Raw genomic sequence first — 25,418 nt, forward strand, 5'->3', positions numbered from 1 at the left:
TCCTCATGCCCAACAGTGTTAAAAGGATTTTTTCTCACCAACGGAGTGACACGTTATCAGAAGCGTCAAAACTGGATGCGTTTCTTCACCAGAACTTCACAACTTACGGGAGTGGATGATTATGGCCTTAAGAGTGCTTACAAGTTTTGGATCCGAGAATACTGGAAACCTTTAGTCATCCGCTGTTAGTCAGAACAAAGTGGGTCGAGCGTACCGAAGGCTCAGAATGGGGGGCCGAGGGAACGATGGCGGACTGGGGGGGCTAGAGTATAATTAGAAGGGGTTCGAAGAAGAAGGAGAAGAAGAAGAAGAAGAAGAAGAGGAAGGGCTGACTCATCGTTAGATGGGTGGGGGGTAGGGGGGTGGGGAAACGAAGGAGGGACCAAAGGAGAGACATTGAGTGAAATGTCACCTGGAGTGGTGGTGGTGGGACATAATTTAACAGTTTGTATATGTTAAATTACAGGGGAAAAAACTGTTAAATTACGGAAAAATTCTGACGGAAATTCTGTTAAAAAAAAAAAAAAAAAAAAAAACTGAAAATATCCTGGCAGAAAGTTAGGACATTTTCTGTATTTTTTTTCTTTTTTTTTTTTTTTCCAGAATTTCCATCGTTAGAGGGGGGGGGGTGGGGGGGTGGGGAGGTGGGGAAACGAAGAAGGGACATTGAGTGAAATGTCACCTGGAGTGGTGGTGGTGGTGGTGGTGGTGGTGGGACATAATTTAACAGTTTGTATATGTTAAATTACAGGGGAAAAAACTGTTAAATTACGGAAAAATTCTGACGGAAATTCTGTAAAAAAAAAAAAAAAAAAAAAAAAAAAAAACTGAAAATATCCCGGCAGAAAGTTAGGACATTTTCTGTATTTTTTTCTTTTTTTTCTTTTCTTCCAGAATTTCCATCGTTAGAGGGGTGGGGGGTGGGGAGGTGGGGAAACGAAGAAGGGACATTGAGTGAAATGTCACCTGGAGTGGTGGTGGTGGTGGTGGTGGGACATAATTTAACAGTTTGTATATGTTAAATTACAGGGGAAAAAACTGTTAAATTACGGAAAAATTCTGACGGAAATTCTGTAAAAAAAAAAAAAAAAAAAAAAAAAAAAAAAAAAAAAAAAACTGAAAATATCCTGGCAGAAAGTTAGGACATTTTCTGTATTTTTTTCTTTTTTTCTTTTTTTCCAGAATTTCCATCAAAATATTTTCCATAATTTAACAGTTTTTTATGTCAAATTTACCAATATTTTGTTAACCCAAAACTGAAGTCTGTACTCTATATATTAATTATAGTGTAAAATATATTAAAGGTAATGTATTTAATATATTCTTCACATAATTTTTAAACAAAACTAAATTCTAAGTCCACGGGAAATGTGGTTGTAGAACACAAAACACTTAGTTTGAATTTTTTTTTTCATATAAAAATGAAAGCATTCAAACAATTTGCAGAGTTTATTAACAATTTAAGACCATAAATTGACATGTCATCTAGTCTTTATAACTAACCTTTGCTATTATATATTAAGAGCTGCTAAATTACACAAACATTCTGACGGAAATTCTGTAAAAAAAAAAAAAACAAAAAAAAAAACTGAAAATATCCTGGCAGAAAGTTAGGACATTTTCTGTATTTTTTTTCTTTTTTTTTCTCCAGAATTTCCATCAAAATATTTTCCATAATTTAACAGTTTTTTTTATGTCAAATTTACCAATATTTTGTTAACCCAAAACTGAAGTCTGTACTCTATATATTAATTATAGTGTAAAATATATTAAAGGTAATGTATTTAATATATTCTTCACATAATTTTTAAACAAAACTAAATTCAGGAAATGTGGTTGTAGAACACAAAACACTTAGTTTGAAAAAATTTTTTCATATAAAAATGAAAGCATTCAAACAATTTGCAGAGTTTAACAACGATGTAAGACCATAAATTGACATGTCATCTAGTCTTTATAACTAACCTTTGCTATTATATATTAAGAGCTAAACATATTCTTGAGCTTGCTAATGCTAATCTTCTGTACATCACAACTAATTTATTGCATTTTACTATACAAATTATTTGACTTCAAAGACTCTAGTCTTTGAAGTCAAATAAGCAATTTTGTTAAGTTATTACTATAAGATGGAACATAAAAAAATAGCTTTTGAACATGAAAATCATAGTTTTAAACAGGACCAACATACTTCAAAATAAATGCCAAAAGTCAACCACTATTTTTTTTATAAAATACAGGTATAAATAAATATTTTGTTAAAAACCAAATGCTACATAAACCCAGCTGGTAACACTTTCTTTGAAGGTGGGTGAATAACACCTGTCATGAACATGAATAAGTCTTCATGAATATTTATGACTGTTGTCATAAAGTGTCATTTGGTAAATCATGACATTTTTAATACAAAGTTGACATTATTGAAAATGTCTTTGTTATGACATCTTGACATTAATCTAGACAAAAATTATTACAATGTTCAGCTAGTTCCTCTTGAGCTGGTTCAGTTTCATAATATACACACATATATATATATATATATATATATATTTTTTTTTTTTTTTTGTTTTTTTTTTGTTTTTTTTGTTTTCTTTACAGTTTTTGTCTTTTGTCTTTTAAGTGCACAAATGATTCCTTGTGCAATAACTTATGCTCTGTAAAAAGTCTACCAGACAGAGAAAATTACCACCACTCAACACTTAAATCTGTTTTTAACACTTTGGAGGCTTTGACTTGTTTCTCTTATATCTCCAACAAGCACTGTTCTTGAAATATGTTCAGACCTCAAAACCACTTCCACCAGTACTGTGTCGCTTTGTGTGCCTCATCACTCACTATAATTGAGTTTTGAAGCCACTTGGAAGAACAGAAAGCTGCTTTTTGCTGCGCTAAAAGAAGAGAAGTCTGCATTTGTAGAGGTTTAAACATGACTTTTCCTAACTTGTTTTATTGATTGCCAAACAAACTCGTTAATTTTGTCGACCTGTTAAAATTGAACCTGGACTTTTTTTTTTCTACGTTTTTGCATGTTATTCTTGTTCTTGTTGTTCCCATTTCTGTTTTATTATGAAAAATGTAGAATTTTTTTTAGCCTTGACATTTTGAATTTCCTGCCTTTTATCACCTGTTTAACTTTTGCTATCAATAATTCAAACATTTCGATTTGTTGTTCATAAACTTCTGTACAGTGTAGATAAAATATTAGCATCTCCTGAACTTTTCACCTTTTATTACAACCAACACACAGCAAAATGTTTACAGTGAATTTTATGTGAAAGATCAGCATATAGTAGTGACATATTGTGAAACTGAAGGAAATTATTTACTAGTTTTCTACTTTTTTGATGAAAGATGAGATTGTGGAGAAGTCCAAGTCCAGGGTTATGTCATAAAACATTATTCCATGGAAGAATGAGTACTAATCGGATGAAACCAAAACTAATATTTCTAGCCTTTTTCAGTCAGGTGAACGATGTGATATTAGCCACAGTCTTTGATTCCCCAATCTCACCTGCATGTTTAGAAAGCACAAAACATCTGGTTTAAATAAAGGATAAAATCATCTCTTTTAGAGATCTGAAAACTGATGATGAGCTTCAGCTCTTCTCAAAGAAAAGTAGATATTAACCACAACATTTAGATGTGCAAAGCTGGTGGAAACATATTCCTAGAGAGCCGAAGCTGTAGTTGCTCTGAAGGGTGGTGTTATATTTTGAGTCAGTTTCCAGATTTTTACTGATGAAAACTTTTAGAAAGTATAATTTTTCCCCCACTTTGCAATAACGCTTTACTTTGTGTTGGTTAATCCATAAAATCTACATAAAATGTGCAGAAGTTTGACTGTATAGTGAGAAATCTCAAAGTTGTGAGAACTTTATGCTGCTATTACCTTCTGCTGCTTGTCTTATTTGCATTTAATCCATCCATTCTCTTCAGACCCTGTGTATTTTTGTTTGTGCCCATTTAGGCATGCCATTACTCAAACTGGCACTTTCAATATTGCGCACACACACAATTATGAATTACAAAACGGCAGATCGAATCGGCTCTTTACGCCTGAGTTTTCCCCAGAATTTCGCTTGGAAGGACATTTATTACTAGACGGCGTGTTTACGACAGACCAACGTCGTAAATCTGCACACTCCTTCCCTACCAGAGGGCCTTCAGCAACAGTTAGTGGTGTGTTTTGAAGACTGCCAAATTGCCTTTCAAAGTGAAAAACTGACTTTACAGTCCCTCTGTTTTATTTCAGGTAACCTCGCGCTGGACGTTCCGCTGCCCCGGCTGTCCTCAGGCCCTTTCACACGACGACTCGCACTTCCACGAGCGCCACAAATGCATCAACTTCTTTGTCAAGGTGTACGGTTACATGCCGCTGCTATACACACAGTTCAGAGTGGACTCTGTGCTGTTTAAGACTCGTTTGCCCCACGATAAGACAAAGTGCTTCAAATTCATCTAGCCTGGGGGTCGAGCGTCTTCGCAGGCAGCCAGAGGGGGCGAGAGATCGACGGACTGAAACATCCACTGCAGGTAGTGATGAAGACTGACGGCTGGACTGCAGGATAAACATGCAGGAGGAAGCTTTCGGGCTTGGATTTTGTGGAGGTGGATCGAACGTTTAACCTTAACCAGCTGGAAATTCAGAGTGTAGGTTGAGAGAAACCACTGCCGAGAAATGAAACCTTTTCAGCGGACGTCACTTCTTGTTTTTTTTTTTTGTTTTTTTTTACACGCCTTTTCAATCATTAACCACTAGTTACAGAAGATATTTGCACCTCTTACCTGCCTGCCATGGAAAAGCAGGCAGACCTACAGTGTACAGAAACTCTTCACTCCTCATGGTGGAGCTTCAGAAGTAACAGACGGAATTGTGGCTTCAGCTGAGAGCGATTCAGTTGAAAACTGGTCTTCAAACTCAAGCACTGATGGTCCTACGTACTTTATTGGACTCTTCTTTTTTTTTTTTTAATAATGTCGTTTAAATGTGTAATTTTAGGTCTAGTGGAAACTTTGAGACCTCCCTGCCTTTTGGGAAATCAAAATGACAATGGCTCAGTCCAATCATGTCTTAGCAGCGTTGCGTCCTCCAGAGGGAATTCACTTTAGCGGTCACCATAATGCCTCAACTGTGTGAATAAAACCAACAATCATGCTGTCCAACTCAAGTCATTTTTAATGAAGTGATATTAACCAAATGGCTGAAAATGATTAAATATCACAAAAATCAACAGACAGTTTTAGTAGAATGTATTATGGATGCAGATGGAGGTCTGTACAACCATAGTCAGAAGTTTATATACACTCATCAGCATAAATCCCATATCAGTGGGTAAAAATACATTTCTGTGATTATTAAATGCAAGTTGAGCAAGTTTCAATTTATTTTGGATTTTTTTTTTGTTTATGTTTATGTTTTGTTTTTTTTTACATTATGCATACACACACATTTTGGGGGGTTTCTGATTAAGTTTATACCTTAACAACCACCAGAATGATCCTCGCATAACCCAGGCTGAATGTTTAACCTCTGACCCCGGTAGAAATGGTAAAGTTCAAATAAATTGGTTTGTTCTCCATTTGAAGTGGAGGTTATACATTTTCACTAGAAGGTCTATTCTAGTACTAGTTTTGACTTGCCCTGCTAGACCATACAACTTTATCCTCATCATGTCCATGAGGAGTGTATGTAATTGATGTGAGCTAAAACAGTTTGGAGGTTTTAGTCCTCCGTTTTTCCATTCACTTTGTGAAATACACCTGTGTCACTGGAAACGAACCGGATCAACATTATTAAACCCTCACAACTGCCCTTGACACTTGGTAGTGTGCTTAGATTTAAAAATCTCCAAATAAACTTCCCGTTATCGTGACAACCCTAGTCTCCACTGACGGTAAAAATCCTCAAGAAGGAATTGGGCTTGTCCATGTAGGCAGCAGCTGCAGATTTCAATCCGGTTTGAATGTGCTGATGTTGGACCGTACAGTAGTTGTTGTTCAGAACCCTCTCAGTTTGCTGTAGACCATGATGGTGACATTTCAGCATGATGTTGTGTGCGATTGAGCTTTAGTGGTTCTTGAACGTCCTTCCCAGTTTCCTTTCTTATGACAGATTGAGTTCTGACCCAAACCGTGAAAACGTGAACATAGTTGAGTGTTTCAATGGTACAATAATACCAAACCAGATCAAACATGCTCGCGTTATTTTTCCTGCCCTACAGTCTTTCGTTTGATTTTAGGTTTTTTTTGTTTTGTTTTTTGGTATTTATAAGTATGGAGAAATAATTTTCTTCCCAGACTTTAATCTCTATACTATTGTCTACTGACATGTTCTTTCTTCTGCCTTCAGTTCCCAGTTTGTTTTACATTCACTTCCTTTCCTTGTCCATTGTCTCTTGCTCCCTCACTTCCTTGAGCACTTTATTTCCTTCCTTGAGTTAAATTTTTCTCGTTATTCTTTCCTGGTGGAAAAGTTTAAACTCTCACATAGGAACTGTGTAGGAACCATTACTATTGATGTGAATATAGTACTTTAAGCTGCTTCAGTGAGGGAAAACAAACCAATTATAAAATAATCTCTATTAATTCTGCTAAGAAGAGTTGTCCAATATTCAGCCAGGATCTTGTCAGTAACTTTGGAGTTGTAAATATAGATACTTATGCCGCAATTTTTTTTTATGCATTGCTGAAGTTGCAAGAAAAAAAACCTGTTCAAATGCATCATTAAAATATTCAAATTAATGTCCATCATGTCCATGAGGAGTGCATGTAAACTTCTGACTAGAACCATGCACTTGGGTCATTAAATCTGAAACTACAGGCAACAGTTTTTCTTCCTCTGTCAAATTGTGACAAATTTCCCTCCTACTAGCACATTCAGATCGCGCTAATTAATTTTGTTTTGTCTCACGGAGGAGCAAGGGTAATGATCTGAGAGAAAAAATGGTCCAAAACAACAACTGGTTGATCTGGCCTCTAAAGATACTTAATGTGCTCCCGTTTTCCTTTGCTTCCATCCGTGTGCTGGTACTGAGCTCACAGCATGAGGCCTGTTCCCAGAGTTCGGAAAGCTTGGAATGTCGAATGTCATCACCGTACAGCAAGTCCTGCCTTTGCGGCAAAGATCTGGAGCGCATCTCATGTGGATAGTAACTTTTTACATCTGTTCTTTTTACCTTTTGCTTGAATGTTTCTTTTTTGTTTGTTTTGCCAAATGAGTACGATGTCTGCAGCTACACAGCATAAATCTGCAAGGTGCTCACTAAAGGGATGCAGAACGGTACGACCCTCATCAAACCACCGAAGCCTAACCCATCATGTATTATAAATCCAAAGTCTCTCGTTATTTGACTGTCGGTTAATTTTCTGTAATCTTAATATAAAACTCGGAGGAGCAGAAAAAAAAGAAAATGGAAGCTCAAATTGGTGTTCTTTCCCAGCATTTGTACTCTGTGAGGATGCTTTTATGGAACTTTCACAACATTGTGTATATTTATTAATGATGTTATTAAAAAGGCTGTTTTTAAACTTGATAAGACATGCAATAAAACCATAATGTTGTGGTCGCTTGTTCCTGATCAGTCAGATCCCAACCTAAAAGAGACATCCCATTAATGTTGCTGCCAATGAAAGCCTTGTGGTGCCTCTGACTCGAGGGCCAAATGTATGGAATCAGGCCTGTTTTCCTTTGACTAAATTGGAGTCGGTTTTTATTAGACGTGTTGCAAAACGACCAAAAAAAAAAAAAAACACATTTCCTTATTCCTCTGCTATTACAAGCAGCCTGGCCCTTGTTCCAGGATATATGTAATTACCTTTCGATTCTGACCAAGTCCTAAGGGCTCAGTTTGGGTCAGTATTTCTCCCTCTGTGTATTCCCCCACGCCCCCAAGTGTCAGTGGCACAACTAGTTTTCTGTGGCTTGAAGCAGAATCAATCTAAAAGGCTGCAGTCACCCTGCAAGGTGTAAATATTGATGAAAATATGCGCTCCTTGGTCTGGCTCCAGCTACCTGCACCGCTGCTTGTGCTGTCAGACTGATGACGGCGTCAGACATGCCATTCAAAGGCCAGATGAATGGGAATAAAAACTTGTCTAATAAAAAAAAAAAAAAAAAGTTCTCGACTCATGTCCTCATTTTTATGTCTACTGACGTCTTTTGACTTTCGCAAAGGGAATTCCTACCTCTTGAGTTTTAGTACATTTTGTCACCTTACAGCCACAAACATCTTTTTTCTTTTTTTTTTTTTTCTGAAACGGACCAACACAAAGCAGCTGGTGAACGTAAAATGATTCTCGGGTTTTCAACGTTTTTAACGAGAAATAAATCTGGAAGTTTTTTGTCGTCCATATGTTTTCAGCTCCCTCTGAATAACACAAAAAATTTTTTGGCTGAGCAGTTTTCAAGCTGTGGGCACAGATTCTCAATTAGATTTAGGTCAGTACTTTGTCTCGGGTCACAGCATGTTCATTCGTTTGTAACTTTGGCCATCTGTCCGGAGCTGTTGTCCTGCTGAAAGGGGAATCCTCTCTTCAGTTCCAGATCTTTGCCTCCGCCAACAGGTTTTCTTCCACAGTCGCTCTGTATTAGTTCCATCTAACTTCCCATCAGTTCTGACTAGTTTGTCTGCCTTTCCGGAGGAACAGCGCTCCCACACCATGATGCTGCCACCACGGCTCTTCACTTTGGGCATTAAAAGTCTTTATCTGCCCAGTGCTTTTCTTGGTTTTAATGATTCTGTTTGTTGAATAATTTTCTGCAGCAAACCCTCTGAACAGCTGGACTGTTTACCAATTAGGAGAATCCTGGATTTTATTTATGGGTGTCAGAGTACAAACGCAAACCACTTTCTTTTTTCTTCTTTTTTTGCAAAAACCGTCGGAAACCATTTGTCGTTTTTCTCTCCACAATTCTGTGCCGCTTTGTTTTGGACTATCATACGAAACCTGAAATGGATAAATAAAAATTTAATACAAACTGACAGTTTGTATTAAACACTTTTGCAAACACAGTATGTGACAATTTCAATGAGCAAAATTAACTGAAAACATTTCTTCACAATTGCAAAAAACTTCAGCTGGAAATATTCAAAGGGTCTCAACAGCATATGATAATTGGGATGTGGGCTTGTAAAAGACAAACTGTAAAACATGCAAATAAAGCAGAAGTTGAATTCCCCTAATAATTACCTACTGACACTGAAATTGGGTGTTAACAGTGTCATATTTTTCCCTTAATCCCAGTTCCTATGAAGGCACTGAAGGTTTTACTCAATTTTCCGTGTCTGGTTCAGTATGGAATAAAGTAACTTTGCATTGAAAACACATTAGCAACTTCAAAACCTAAGTTTTTCTCCAAACTCTTAATCGTTTTCATTTTTAGTCACTCACACATCATTTAAACTGGACCCATGTGTGTTAACATGCCAAATAAAGCACTGACTCTTCATTTTTGGGGGGGAAATTTTATCAACAAAAAATATCAAACTATTAACAAAAGAACTCAAGTTTAATATGGAATAATCCAGTCCAGATTTGACAATCTCCATGCGCCATGGACTTTGAAACATGTTTTCTAATCTAGTGAAGATGCCAAAGGAAAAAGAAGCAAGGGGGCGGGGGGGAGAAACAACAGTGGAATGATTTCATTTTTTACACTCAAGCAATCTCTTTTAATAAAAGAAATAAAAAAAAATGAACCGTTAGTAATTCTGGATGCGTTCTTCGTTAATTTGAAATTAATACCACTGATGAGGTGCGACCGCAGCACGCTTCGACAGAACGAGAGCAGAGCGGGCAGCCCACGCCTCTGAAGCCGAGCCAGCTGGTGGAGGGAAGGGTGTGACTCTGGAGTTTTCATTTGTCCTCAGGGAAGATTTTTTTTTTCTTTCTTTCTAGCTCACAGCTGCTCTCACAGATCAGCATTTTAGCATACAGGTAGAATCTTACACCGCTCCTGCCAAATATTTGTTTAGCCTTTATGAAACATCATATTTTCAATTAGGTATATATATATATATATATAAAAAAGAATATGATTCTTCTGTCTTTAACTGTTTTTTTTTTTTTCTTTATTCCTCGCTTCAGCTCAGGAAGCACAGCTGAGGTTGCCATCAGCGCTGCCCTCCCGGTTTATTGGGACTGTGCGGTCTTTTGCATACTCCTCCTCGGCCCGGCGTGATGCGCCGTGTTTCTACATGAACGAACATGGCAGAGCTGTCAGAAGGCTGAACGGTGAAACGGGCTCAGTCTGTGTTACACAGGAAGGGAAGCTGTCCTTCAGTGCACACGGCATGCAGAGCCGTGTCCAAATCCCGTGGGAGACTCGGCAAGCGCAGGGAAGAAGTGCACCCTTCCTGCGTCATGTGCATAGTGTTTCAGAGTTATGCAAATGATTTATAAAAACCATGAAAGATAGTTCTCCAAAAATCATTAAAAAAAAAACAAAAAAAAACGGAGCAAGCCAACTAATTTATCTTGCATAAATGTGCAAGATAAATGTTGCAGTGTGCATGTAAACATATCGTAAAAAGAACAGCTCGTAAGCATAAGTTGCAGCATGTTGCAGGACTCTTGTAACAACAGTCCACTCTTTGCATCCTCATTTGTCAGTGCTGGAGAAATGTCTGGTATGCTGGTGATAGCTGAAGCCCAGAAAAAAATTGGAAGGAGTCTTGCCGGTCCGGGACCAAACTCTTTGGTCCGAGATTCAAAGGCTGAAGCCGTCTGGACGGTGTTGCGTCATGTTGGTCCTGTAAGCACTTGGTGTGCATGCGGATTTTGCTGTGAAAATAATCTCTTAATAGAAAACAAATTGTTTTTACTTCTGAATTACAGTGTTTTTGTTTTTTTTGTTTTGTTTTTTTTTAACAGTGTGTCGTTCAAAAGGCTGGAGTCGGAGGTATGAATCCTTCTCCATGAAATCAGCCCTGTGGCAGGTTACAGGGCAGCCATGCAGTCTGGCAGTGAGGACCGGGAAGCAGCGCCCACCACCCTCACACCTGAATGCACCGCACACAAGAACACTCGTACGCAGAAGGTGTTTCCTGCTCTTCCAGAGCGTTGGATGCTCTTTACAGTTGCTCCATAAATCCTCATAAAGCGTCTCCTAGGTGTCGGTCAGAGTGTGCCAGTGGCAGACCTGCTGCCCCTCTGCCTCCCTCATCTCTGTCCAGTGGGATTGCTGCTCCTCGGTGGTGCTGCTGTGGCCCAAGGAGACCCAGCCCAGCCTCTCCCTGGGCCTCATGCTGCTCCGCCTGCAGAACACGGACACCACCAGCGACACCTCGGACAGCTGGAAGAGCGCCACCTGGAAGACAAACGTCTCCTTGTAGGTGGGGTTGGGCTGGCCGCGGCACACGGCCGTCTTGCGCTTGGACATCTCTTTGCCCTTGGAGTCCAGCATGGTCAGCTTAACGTAGGTGTCTGGAAGAAGAGACGTGCAGGTGATCAGGGATGGAGTGCCATCAAGTGGTTAAAATTAGGCACTGCAACAGACATTTTAATAATGAACATAAAGAGCCCTTGGATGTTTTACTCTTTTCTCAATTGCTTTTACAAATCAATCATCATCAACAGTTTGGCTTCTTTAACCAGAAAATATACAAAAAAAAAAAAACTCCTTAATGCCAAAGTGAAAATTTGTTTCTGCAAAATAAAGACAAATTGTTGCCAGTAATCTCTCAATGAGGCAAATAGAGATCAACCGAGAGCTGTTAGTAGTTACAGCATTTAAAATATTATCCTAAACATTCCAATTTTTTTCTTCCTAATTTTGTCAAAAATTTACATTTTTGTATTGTTTACATGTTGTTTTAAGACAAAATAACTGTTCACAACACCGTATAAAAATAACCAATATGTCTTTTGAGATCCTAATACTCCGGCTAAACAAAAATAGAATTTCACATTTTTATTTCCCTTTGTCAGATTTACCACTGTCCTTTTAAATAATTTTATATTAATTTCTGTTATTTGTTGTTACACTTGGCTGTGACAATTTCAGTTAAACACAATGAGAGTGAAACAGAGCATAAAAAATGTATATATCATAATATATATCAGTGACATGCGGTCAGGGGAGGCAGGTGAGGCAGAGCCTCACCTGTCATCATGGAAAAATAATATATAATAATAAAATCATTTATATTGCTATTTTCACCCTGTGGTTTGTACTATAAAGCATCAATTTTTTTACGTAGCTTAAGCAATTCTGATTAGTTTTTTCTTAAAAATCGCTGGATTTTCGCATTTTCCCATTCAGATGCTCAGAAGCGAAGCTGGTGAGGCAGCAGCGAGCTGAGCCTCACCTGGGATTGCGCAACCTCTCACCAACTGCACTGGCTGCCGTACTTTGAGAGCATGTTCGTCCTGTCTGTACGCCAGCAATAAAATGGCTAAGAAACATTTAATATATGGAATGATTTTCCATATATTAAATGCAATGAACCTCACCGCACGTCAATGAGATATATATATATATATATATATATATATATATATATATAAACTGACATTCTGAACTGCATATCACTACAGTTGAATGAATGATTAGGGGTAGTTTGATTCATTAAATTAAGTCATTTTTTTGTTTGTTTGTTTGTTTTCTTTTTTCAGAAGTAATCATTTCAGTCTGAAGAATGCAGATTGACCTGCTGGACCATACCAAAAGTTTTAAACTTCTAGACTCATACATTTATTTAGCCTTACCTCTCATGATATACAGCTGTCCCCCTACGAAGTGTTTCACACAACAAAATAGACCGTCTGAGAGTGGACGCACCCCACGGCACACAGGAGAAAGGAAAGAAGAAAGACGGTAAACTTAGCGAATGTGATGTTCACCAGAGAGTTGTCTCAGTTGCAAATTGCATGTCAAACTGACTATTAAGTATTTTTGATCGCTGTATAGAGAAGTAAAATTTGTCAAGATGAATCTCTCTGGGAGTTAAATGCAACTCCTTTCCAAAAGCAGATACGTAGCCTGCAACATCAAAAGAAGTCACCAATGTTTAATTTCCCAGACTAGTATTTATTTCTGTCCAGAGTTGGATTCAGTCATTTCTCTGGCACATCCCAGAATTCTCCAAGGGGTTAACATTAAATATTTTTGTTCCTTAAATGTGAAAAATATTCATCCTTTTCCATCTGGAATGTGAAACTTGCTTCCTAGACTGCATCTCTAATGAAGGAATCAATAATTCTGCAGGAGAGAGTTTGACAAATGCAACATCTGAAGCACTTTGTAAAGGACGAGCTGGACCTCACCAAAACTAGAATAAAAATGCTGAGTCAATACCTATTTGTAGTTTTAAATTATGCGCTGTTGTATTTTACATTTTCAGTGTGATTTGACCTTTTTCTCCTCGAAGCAGCCAGTTTGACAGACAGATATTGTAGCGAAAGAAAAATGAAATTTCAGTAATAGAAAATTCACAGCAAGCTGGAACTAAATTCAAGAGATAAGGGCTTCCACATCAATACTTTAGTACTTACTGACAGGTTTATCAGAAGCTGTAGTTTTGAAGTGGCTTCCTTGTATAACCTCAGCAGAAAGCTGTCCTGTGGCAGAGTTATAAATGAGACCCAGGAGGATCTCTGGCAGCGATGAGTCTTCGGTGGAGCGGTAGGACAAAGCACCTGCGCTACGAGACACACTTACAAGAGAGCCACAACCCTGGCATGATAGAAAAAAAACAAAAAAAAAACAAGACAAGTTATGCAGCTTCATGTGAAGTCAACTTAAAGGGGGGTAAAATTTCACAAGATGTTCTCACTGTAAGTTCAGAGCCAGGCTCCAGCGTGACGGGCAGAGCGATCTTCCCCTGCAAGTTCAGCTTAGTCAGGTAGAACACCTTCTCTCCCAGGACCTTCTCCTTTTTCATCCGTCGGATGCTGTACAGGCGGAAGCGAACGGCGTAGTCCCCCAGGGCCTCCTGTTCCACCCGGGAAAACTTGAATGTTTCCGTGAAAACGGGACACGGACCCTTCTGCACGCCCGTTTTGGCCCGCTGCTTCTTGGTGGGGAGCAGGACCAGGTGGACCTGCCAGGCGATGTTGCCCGTCTGTTTCAGAGCGGGGATGTCGGTGGCGGCCGTCACCGTGACGGCCAACCACTGCTCAGTAGAATCGTATTCGAAGGCGACGTCCAGCGTGCCGTATTGTGCGATGGGCTCTGGCTCGTAGGCCGAAGGAAGCTGGAGACCAGAACCGTTCTAAAAAACATTAAAAAACAACAGAGGGGTTACATTCACATTCTGGTACTGACTGGTAAAGTAAACATTAACTCTTTGCCAATGGTAACCACTTAAATAATAATAATAAAAAAAATCCTGAGGTTAGGAGTGGGCATTTATCGTATCGTGTATCATGTATTGTGATACATTTCTTATTGTGATAAGAATTTTGATTTATAGCTATCACGTTGATTTCAAGTAATGACGTTTTGTATTGTTGGGATTGTTTGTTTTAGTATTTTCTCCACTGTTTGTTCAATGAGGGTATCAATATCTATTAATAAATCTGAAAATATGATTAAATACCATTAACTTAGTGATACAAATCACGTCTCTCTGTGTGCAAAGTAGCAACAAATAGTTCTTATTGTCACATTTATCATCAGTACCACAAAATGTTGCGATAAAACTTTAAGTGCATATCGCCAACCCCAACCTGAGGTGTAATTTTTCATACCTTTTTCTAAGTATTTTACTTTACCACAAAGTAGCACATAACTGGGAAGTGGAAGAAAAAATATTAATAAATATGTTAAAGCTTTTTCATTAGACAGAATAGTCTAGTCAAAATGCAGATCGAACTCCAAGGACTGTAAAACTGACATTCACACACAAACCCCCATCCAGTCTGACAGTTATTTTGTAAAGGCAGTTGAACAACAATCTCAGTCTCTCAATGTTCAAACTAATAGCGACTTGTAGCAGTAAATGCGGTAAAAGGTGGTTCTCTGAAAAGCACACGGTACTTTTCAGAGGAAAGGAAATTAAATCCTCGTGCCAATTTCCTTCTATTTAACAATCATCAACTACTGTGTGTTATTTCAAATGCAAGATTCAAGGACTATGAACACTCCTGCAAGGCAATGCAAAATTACTGAAATAACGTGGTGGTGCACAGCAATTTTACACTCTTCCCTGTGGTACTTTTCACAGAGTATTTGATGTTAAACCATTACGAAAGTTTATTGATTCATTAGCTGAAATAATGAGTCAGAACCAACCTCTGGGCTCAGAACAGCAGTGCTGTCACTGGGAATGTCCTCCTCACAGCCTTTGTTGAGGTAACTCTCGGTGTCCTGCTCCACGCTGGCCTCACTGGAGCAGCGAGGGCTGTCGGATTGCTGCGGGGACGGCGGTCTCCTGACTCCTCGTTCTGAGCGTGAGGACTTGCGTGTGCCTGAGCTCACGTGTTGGTACGGCGGAGGCTGGAGCTCAGTCAGAGAGGAGTCTTTCTTTATCCTCTGAATACTGGCAGCTGGAGTCACCGCAGAGACGGAGAGGGACAAAAGACGAGGTAACATGAGATGGAATCACTGTTATTTGAGATTTACTGTGCTGTGCAGAAACTTTCATTAGGTGTCCTTTGGACTCTATGGTTGAATGGCTGCCAGAATCAAAATTAAAAAATGTTTTGTCCACAGAGTTACTGTCTGGGTTTGCTGCCAGCTGTCATAAGTCGCTCATTCATGCTAACTCAGCAGATTTAATGCTTTTTACAATTTTGTTCATCTTATTGATGACTTATCTATTTTTCTATTCCCATCTTTTGAACTAAATATTTATCACCTGTTCTGAGGGCTGTGCTGTAGTTCCTAGCTTTGCCACTAGGTGGCGCGGCCGTTTGTGGGTAGTATTTTTTTCACACATCAAAACATTGTTCGAAAAGCCATTATAATACCGCCTCCTGTAACACAATGTGGATGTAAAGACTACATTTGTAAAGTTTGACATTTTAGATTTTGAATAGAAAGCGTATATAGTTTACTCTAAATTATCTTTGCTGTCCTTTGAGTTTTCTGTATTCATTACCAGCTGCCATCTGACTGGGCGCCAGTTAGCTTAGCTTAGCATAGCATTAAAACCTTTTAGCTAAAAAATAAACACTTTATGGACCAGTGATGCTAATTTGATTTATACTATTTTCATTGTGTATTCAGCCGACAGGATGTATGTGTAATTCAGAAGATAAATAGATAAATAATCTTAAGCCTGAGCTAGATTCTACAGAGGTTTACTAATGTCTTCTATTGAAAAGTTGTTTTTGATTTTTGTTTTTTTCAGTGAATTTCTTCAGGACTGGAGGCCAAAACTTAACCTGCATCATGTGTAGTATTTTGGCAGATTTATTTTTTAATTCAAACGTGTATCTTAAATTAAGTAATTAAAAGCATAAATCTGCGTTTACCTGTCCTGTCATAGAAAATTAGTTTTACTTGTAGATGCTTGGAAAAATATGGCAAATATTAGTAATTATACCAGTAATTACTGGTATAATTACTGATACCAGTAATTATACAATGGTACTACAGTAATTATGCTATGATAAGCTGTAATTACTGACTGTGTTTTCTTTGTTATCTGTGATATGTTTCTTCACAAACTATTCCTCGTGTCTCTAAATTATTCTGAACGGGCCGTGTGCCACCTTTAGACTTTAAATACATATTTTTTCTTACCATACTGGTTCAAAACAATGTTGCATAACTAGAGAGAAGACCATATGTGCAGGCTCACCCTGTTCGCTGGAGGCCTCACTGCTGTACCCTCCCTGCTCACTGGACTGTTTGCCTTTGCTCCACGCAGACGTTATGTTCTGCTGGGTCACACCCTCCGGGCTTTTTTCTTCTTCGCTGTTTGATACAACTCCATCTGTACAGGACATATGGGCGCTTTAGTTCAAGCGTTACATTTATCTCTTAAGTAATGGTGAATGCAATTCTTAAAGAGGCAAGAAGAAGGAAGGACAACACTCCGAAATGTTAAGAGTGGAAAGTCGAGGAGAGATCCAGAGTTTGGTGTTCACACAGAAGCAGCTCACTCTGACCTTGGTTTCCTTTCTTTTTCTTCTTGCTTTTCTTGCTTCTGTCTTTCTTTTTCTCCACATCTAAGTTTTCCTCAGGTTTCTTTGAATTCTCTTTGTCCTTTTTCTTATCCGACTTCTTCTTTTTGACTTTAGACGATGACCTAGATGGCTCGTCCTCTTCCTCATTGTCTGCTTCTCTCTCCTGCCCCTCTTCGGCTTCCCCGTCTTTTTCCTCCTCCTGTTTTGATGTCTTTGTTTCTATTTCGCTGTCAGCTAAGTAAGAAGTTTTATCGCACTCATCACTTTTTTGCTGAGCAGATATTGGATCTTCACTCTCATTTTTCTTCCTTTCTTGTCCGTCTCTGTCATCTGTCTTCTCAGAAGTTTCATCTTCCTCTTCCTTCCCTCCTTCGTTGGCTTCCTCTCTGTTTCTTTTGGCTTCTGCTTCTTTCTCCAGCTGCCTCTCTCGCCTCTCCTTTCTTCTCTGCTCTCTTTTTTCCTGCATCTCCTTCTCTTCCTTCTTCCTCATCTCTTCTTCTGCCAGCTCGGCCTCCGTCTTTTTAACTCGCCAGCATCCGTCCCTCCATTCCCACTCCAGTTGACTCTGGGAGTTCTGTCCCTCGGTTGCGTCGCTGTTTTGGTTGTTTTTCGACCCGGTCTGGCCAACGTCTGAGTTTCTCTGCATTTGCCACATGCTTTTATTACCGGCCCTGCCCTCTTGCAAGCCGGAGGCCTGAGCAGCATCCTGGCTCCTGCTGTTTTCCCCCTCCTCTTCCTCCTGCACCTTATTGATGATGGTGGTAACCTGCTCGGTGAGCTGGTCGCTGACGGCATATGTGGCATCGCTGACTGCGTTGGCCAGATCATCCACACGACTGGTGACTGAGTCCAGGATGGAAGAAATGTTGACAGACGGCAGGGTCGGCTGGAAGCTCTTGAAGAAGGCCATCTCTCAGTCGGGGGATTCTATTACACGCTGACCACGGGGTTTACCTCATCAGAAGCACTGACACAGACATGTGGTGGTTAGCAGGGTGTGATGCCATCATCACAGTATGTACATGCATTCACCAGCTTGTTGATAATAGATTCTAGCCTACACCGGGTAACTGTTTGCTGCTTAGCTGTGAAGCCGAATTTTAAGAAAATTCACATTATCTAAGTTCTCCTTAGTACAAATTTGGCTCTACATATAAGTCTGCTTTCAGTGTTTTTGTTTCATTGTTTTTAATATTTTAAAGTACCAAGCACTGGGCCACCTTTAGTCAAGTGTTTTTGTCAAGTTTCCTATTTGTTAAGAAAGCTGACTCACCTCACTGTAACCAAATCTACCGAATGTCATAAATGAAGTTGATTAATTAATTGATGCCAGGATTTCATGTTATGAACAAATGAGCCCATGATAAATAATTTCCTACTTGTTTTCACCTCTTATGGGAGAAACAAAAGATTAATTCAACTGAAAACCAAACTAAACCGTAAAGAGTTTGGCTTAGTTTAATTTTTAACTTAAACTTTTTAAGTTAAAATAATAATAATAATAATAATAAGAAGAAGAAGAAGAAGAAGAAGAAACTACAACAGTCATGCGGTTCTTGTGTGCAACCTTTAAACTAATTTGTTGATAGATTTGTTCGCCAAATCTATGGGACTTTGAGTACATTTCCTGCCCACAGCTCTCTTCAAAATGACCCCAAAGTTAAGATTCGGTTTTGGACGTTAAATTTTCTTCAGGTGACGCTGAATTGTTGATTTTAGATTATGTGTGTCTTTGAAAGAAAATCCTTCTGTCTTGCAAACACTACAACGCAGTTTAGACTTATGAATAATACAGGAGAACTGTTTGGTTGTTGACCACTTCACTTCTGGTATTTTAATTCATTTTAGAGGTTCTGCAAAGTCACTGCTCTTCTATATTTTCTCTGGGTATAGCAGACTATCTTTGCAACTGTAAATATCCCACGCTGCGAGGATTTTTGTAACCAATAACTGAGAGCATTTCTGCTCATATGGCCAGTCTGTCAATATGTTGAGTACCTTGGTGGGGGTTCTTTTGTCCATTGAGATGTGACAGATTGTCAGGACTCTGCACAGACAGTTTGTTGCTGAGGTAAAGAAAAAACAGAGCCATCAACGCCACGAAGGCTGCAATGGAAGACAAAACACCCAGAAGTTCAGGAGAAACTGTGGAAGATCAGAGGAGAACAGACAAGAAAAAGAGAAAGACAACGAGAAAAAAATTTAGGAAAATGCAACACTGCAGTAAAAACAAAAATGTACACCAAATCTTTTTAAAGAACCGGAAAATCTTCTTAGAGCTGAGCAATAATAACACACAAAACTGAGTTACTGTAAAAACAATCATCTATTAATAATTTATTATTTAAAAAAATAAATAAACAGCTCACACTGAAATAAGTAAACTTTTCAGGCAAAATGGTGAGCATTAGCTGCTGTGAGTTCAATCAACCATTATTCCTCTTACTTCACAGGCAGACATAAGCCGCGGTGGTGTATGTAGGCCATCCACACTTCATGTAACCAAGCAGGCAGCCCTGTGCTATTTTTACTAGAGTCTCAAAGGAGCAGTATCTAACAGAAAAGTAGATTCAGTAAAGCCCGAAAAATCAGATTGGACCATCATTTAGGAGGCTGTCAGGCAGATTAGCTACAGTCTGAGCAGCTTTTTTTAACCGTTGAAAAGAAAGAACAGCTAGTAAGGAAAATACTTTTTAGACAAGATTTATAATAAGTAGTGTTATTTTGTTTAGTTTTTGAAATATATTGAGATATGTAGCTTAAACTCACACCGACACATTTTAATAATGGAGCAGATTTAAACTCTTCAGGTACAGTATGGAACTATATTGCAGGATTAATGGACAAAAACCTTGGAGCCAATGACAATGGTGTATTTTTTTTTATCTTTTTCACTGCTGGAAATGCTTTATTCCAGAATTCATTTGCCTATGGAAGTGTTTCTGCAGTTGATGATCTTTATAATTCAGTTTCTTGGCTCAGGAAACTGATTTTATTTCTCTAGAATACTGGTCATTTTGCCTTCTCATACCAACAGAGCATCGGTTCAGCCTTTGGGACATTTTTTTCTATGTTCTCTATATATTTCATCAAAATTGACAAATTTACCACAGAACTATGTGCTATGGTTTAAAATGAGATTTATTTCTATGAACTGAAGTAGGTAAGAACAAAATAGCAGCATGTTTGCCTGAAATGGATCAACAAATTAGTGAAGGATTGAATCGACCCTAAGACAATTCAGAGCTTTAAGAATTGATGCAATTTGTCCTTGGAAAACACCCCTTCACACATACATACACACACCTGTAATATGAAAATCCGTAAAGAGCTCAGTTTTTTATTAAGTTAAAATGACTATCTTCAACTTTTTACACCTTTCTGACTCTTTTTTTTGTTTCCTACAAAATCCTGCCAAGGATCCTGGAACTGATTTCAGTAAAAAAAAAAAAAGTCTCAATTGGGGACATTTGTAAAATGCCTTTGAAGAATGAACACCAATTTATTCTTTGCACCTACCTTTGTGCATGTCATGTTATCCCACATAGTCACGCTAAAAGCGTTTTCGTAAATGCAAGCTTTGTTTAAAATCGCTCTGACCCCTCAACATGAGGTTTGTGCCTTAGGAGCATAAACACACACTAGACAGCATTTTTACCAGATTTTGCTGAAAATGTAGTATATAATTAAAACAAAATATGTCATTTAACACTGAAGATAAACATTACTTCCAGTCAAACCCACAAATATTCAAATAGAGCATTAAAGCATTTAAAATGTTGCTTAAGGTTCCCAGCGTTGCTGATTAAAATAACTTACGAAGCTTGGTTAACATAAGCAGTCATGTTAGCTCTGTGGTGATCTTCCTTAAATGCTGTGAAAGTGAACTAAACTTGGCATGGACAGACCTTTCTCACCATAGCAACAGGAAAGACACTGTCTCAGCTTTTTCAAGTAGTACAGCATGCCTGCTGCACCCTGCCAAAAATGACCAATGCTCAATCCTAAAGAATGGCAAAACACAAGTTAGATAATAAAGCGACCGCCTTACCTTATAACCGCAATTGTGTTAAAATCCAGATATAGTTTGTAACTTAACACACAAAGTCATCCAGCTCTGAGGTAACCACGCATGTAATAAATCCCTCACGCTTAATCAGATCCAGTGGTTTTAAGGTTCACGTGTCAACTCTCACTCCCGACTGAGCCAGCATGACCTCTGCAGCGGTGGGCACATCAGCCGTCTGTTAAAAACTTCCAGCTTATGGCACTGGCGCTAAAGAGATGTGATGACGCTTCATACATCACTCTGCTCTGTAAATTTTAACAACAGCTGAATAATTCAAAGGCCCGGGGTAACCTGAAGAGTTCATCGATGTACACTTGAAAGCGGAGGAGTTTATATGATCCCCAACATCTCTTTTGCCAGCAGAGGTGATGCCCCTCTTTCCTTCATAAGTGTTTGTGTTCAGGGTTTTTTTTTTTTTTTTTGACCTGACAAAGTAAACAAGGAAAACCTAGCTAAATTAGTCTATGAACTGAGATTGAACTTAGGACTCTGAGCATTCAATCAGCTTGCTTTTCCAGCTAATGACTCCTGCAAGCTGTCTAACGAACGTGAAAACGCAGCCGCTGAAGCGTTCTGAAATGAATAATGCCCTCAGAGAAATGTGAGCTCGTCTCAGCGAAAATGAAAACTAGGGAGTGTAATTAATCTGTCAGATTTATGCAAAGTTAAAGTAAAAACTAAATACGGGTTCAAGTCTTTGGAGCAGAGGACGGTGCAGTTTAAGGAGCGTGGTTGTTGAGAATACGGAAGCGTTGCTTACACATGGACACCTGGAACGAAACAGAACCTACATGCTGAATAAATCATGCACACACAGCTGCCTTCTTTCGCTGAGGCGAACCAAAACTTGATACGGCATACATAATTCACCGAAACACTGTATTCTGAGGACAGTAAAAAATAAAAATAAAAAAAAATACATTTATTTACAGTAAATGTAGATTTACTGTAAATAAATGTTTTTGAAGACGTGGTCTTACCTCGTCTAGCACAGATGAGTTCATGAGCACCACAGTTTCTCCCCCCTCCTGGAAGACACAGAAATAATAATAATAATAATAAAAAAGCTAAAGAAACATGATTACTGATTGAACTGTCAAAACATGTACTTTATTCCCTAGCTGAACGATTTTTTATTTATTTATTTTTATTAATCCAAAACAATATTTAAAGACTTATATTTAATGCACTGCACCTAAAGTAACCCTGCCAAGGATCCTGGAAATGATTTTAATGTCATTACAACTTTGCAATCAAAACACCTAAAAAATAAAAATGTATGTACTTTACATGCATAAAATATATTTCATCAAGCTGAAACTAGTTTTAGAAGTCCAGGGATGCAGCTGGGATATCATTATCTATTGTGTTGTTATAACCTTCTGAAACTGTATAAAACAGTACACTACTGATTTTCCCTTTCCATTTTTATAGCATTTAACAATATGCAGTTCATAGTAAATAAAGCTTAAACACCATTCTTTAAGTCTGACCCAGTGGTATGCAATTTGATCTCCAGTTCATCCGGTCCACCATGGATTCTTTTTCAAAACGTTCTGTCATAACTCACAGCTGCTACATATACTATTTGTAGCACTTCTCAGAAAATGATACACAATGCAGGGAGTTGTCAAACGGTTTTACATGAAGATGCATGCTTTAAAAATAACAGTTAGTGAATGGAGGTGTTTGGACCCAAACACTGACCCCTTGTGGATATATCCAGGAATGTCAATAATTGTATTTGATAAACTGCAATTATTCACAAAATATTACTTGTTGCTTTACCAGCTAGTGTTCCTTTAACTATGAAACTGACAGTATGCAAAAAATGGTTAATAAACAATACTTTAATCAGCGTAGCTCTGGATTTCCCATATTTAGCTAGTGTTAAGAATATTAAATTGTTTAGGGTTTCTGTTGCTGTATGACATTCAGTGAACACTTACTTTTCTTTTTAAATTTGGACAATCCCAAAAAGACATGGAAGTTTTAATTATCAGACCTCTGGACTTATACTCATCCCAGTCAGCATGGATTCTTGCCAGAGTTGGCACCTCCTTGTACTGAGTATGGGGAGATCATTAGTTTGTGATCTCACACACTAAGCTTACTTGGAGTGAAGAGTAGGTTACCCCATTACTTTAGCTGCCTTGTCTAATCATAACCCAAAGCTAACCGTATCAATAAAATTTGGAGAAGTTACTGAGTAAAGGGCATGAGAAACGTGTCAGTCCAGAATGTTTTCTGGTTCTGCACGCAACTTAACAAAGTGTATTGTCAGAGTAGGCTATTCCTTCCTTGTACTCACTTAATTGAAAAGAAACCAATCCAGAAAATCTAAATACTGCACCAAGCGGCAGAAATACACAAACAAAACAGAAATGAAGTAAAACACAATACTCAGTATTTGCAGCCTAAGAGTAAAAATGTGCTTTCTTTTAGGTAATTCTACATTTCTTCATTTACCATGCGACATGTAAAATATATTTAACCATGTTGCAGTATATTTTTTTAGAGAGAATGAGTCTATTTCACTCCTCTTCCACTGCCAAAGGGATTGTGGCTCAATCCTTAACTAGTCAACTCACATTACCCTCTTATTTGTGAAGCTTCCTATAGGTCAGTGGTGGGGGGCACTGGTTCACCCGGGGCGCCAATCACGCAAGAACCACCCCTGTTAACATCTCATCGGACTAAAGTGTGTACTCAAAGCATAAGTGCAATGAATGGACTACCGAAGAACGACGTTCTTTCTGTAGGTGTGACACTGCTGGCAGGCAGGTCGTCATTAAACTCATCCAACATGCACGCATGGCCACATTAACACTGCTCAGCCGCCGAATTTCAGTGACAGAAGACCTCTTCGTCGCCACGCTGGTACTCACTATAAACACTAAGTGTTGATTAAAGGAGCTAAACGGCACATATAGCCATGAAATAGAATGATTTTAAACTATTAGCGTTGTTTTCAGGTGGACGAGATCACATCTCATTCATCCGCAGAGCGGTCTCGTTGTAACAGCAGCTTAACATTATATTATTCTCTATTTGTGGCTGTGTCTTGGACAAATGTTTTCCTCGTGTATCTTTACTTGTGACATCGTAGAGCCCCCACGGACCTGTCTCCGTCTCTGTTTACATGTCGCATTACTTCACGTGATGAGCATCCCACAAACGGATCACAACCGTCCTGCATCACCAAAGTGTCCGCATCTCTTCAGCATCATTCGTCCCGCGCTGCTACAGCCGCCCGCGCGCCCCGGCTCTGCGGTGCCTCTTGCCGCGTGGATCAAGAGGGAGACCGGCCGCAGAAATAATCGGACTCGATCATCTATATAGAAGAATTCTTATTCTGTTTCATAGTAAAGTTTAACATGAGGGCTGGTACCTGAGAGGCAGACTTACCGTCAATCGCCATGATGCTCCGTGCCGGACTCTACCAACCAACTGCTGGGTGGAGGGGGTGCAGCCGAGGAGGGAGGTCATTCATGTGTTTGTGTGTGAGTCACAGTTGTGTAAGCAATTAAAGATTTAACGAGAGCAGCGCTCCAAGATGCCCGTATTAAATATTTTAAATAGAATATTTAAATAAGGTACAGTAGCTCGCAAAAGCACAACTCTTTTTCAGTTTTGTCACTCATTTATAACTACAGACTTCATAATGTCTTATTAGGACTTTACGTGATAAACCAACACAATCTAGTGCAGGGGTGTCAAACTCAATTTCACCGAGGGCCACTTCAGCATATTGGCCCCCCCTCAACGGTCCACATTGACGGTACAGATCAGGAGCATCCCTGCTAAAACACACCCCAGACAAAAGGTTGACTTCCCTCATTCAGTTCTGTAGAGGCTTATAATGAGTCAATGGTCCAGGTGTGTTAGAGAAGGAATGTATCTAAAGCTGCAGATGGTAGCTCTGGAAAACTAGACTTGGGCACCCCTAGCATAAATGTATGAAAATACAATGTTAAACATAAATTAAACACCTCATATTGTTAAATAACTGATTTTATTTATTGAAGTATTAAATATTACATTTGAGTTTCCATGGATGTAAAATTACTGCTCAGTTTAAAAATTACAATATTTAAATCAGTGTTTAAAGGTAAGCAAACAAATAATAAAAACAAGTCACATGGGCAGACATTGTAGACTTTACACAAAGATTTAGTCTCAGAGGCAACTGAAATCAATTAATTAAAAAAATCCTTTCTGAATATCATCTCATGGACTCTGAACTAAATGCGTCTTTCTGATCCGGAGCTGA

General features: G+C 38.7%; 2 protein-coding genes across 2 annotated transcripts in view; one reads left to right on the top strand and one right to left on the bottom strand.

Moving 5' to 3' along the window:
* Window positions 1–8,116, top strand: part of extl3 (exostosin-like glycosyltransferase 3) — a 39,215-nt gene extending 31,099 nt beyond the window's left edge. The window contains exon 6 of the mRNA XM_014978120.2: window positions 4,253–8,116. Coding sequence (XP_014833606.1) covers window positions 4,253–4,462 — 210 coding nt within the window. The 3' untranslated portion in view covers window positions 4,463–8,116. The remainder of the gene's footprint in view (window positions 1–4,252) is intronic.
* Window positions 8,117–9,459: 1,343 nt separating this feature from the next.
* Window positions 9,460–18,137, bottom strand: LOC106911346 (synaptotagmin-14-like). Its single transcript, XM_014978130.2, has 7 exons — window positions 17,059–18,137; window positions 16,749–16,883; window positions 15,236–15,489; window positions 13,776–14,213; window positions 13,495–13,675; window positions 12,709–12,765; window positions 9,460–11,424 (listed from the first exon to the last, which is right to left on the bottom strand). The coding sequence occupies exons 1-7, from the start codon at window positions 17,984–17,986 to the stop codon at window positions 11,108–11,110; spliced, it is 2,310 nt and encodes a 769-aa protein (XP_014833616.2). The 5' UTR covers window positions 17,987–18,137; the 3' UTR covers window positions 9,460–11,107.
* Between the last annotated feature and the right edge of the window lie 7,281 nt (window positions 18,138–25,418).

Source organism: Poecilia mexicana, unplaced genomic scaffold (assembly GCF_051168715.1).
Source record: "Poecilia mexicana isolate PSO_F unplaced genomic scaffold, ASM5116871v1 scaffold_21, whole genome shotgun sequence".
Lineage (NCBI taxonomy): Eukaryota > Metazoa > Chordata > Actinopteri > Cyprinodontiformes > Poeciliidae > Poecilia > Poecilia mexicana.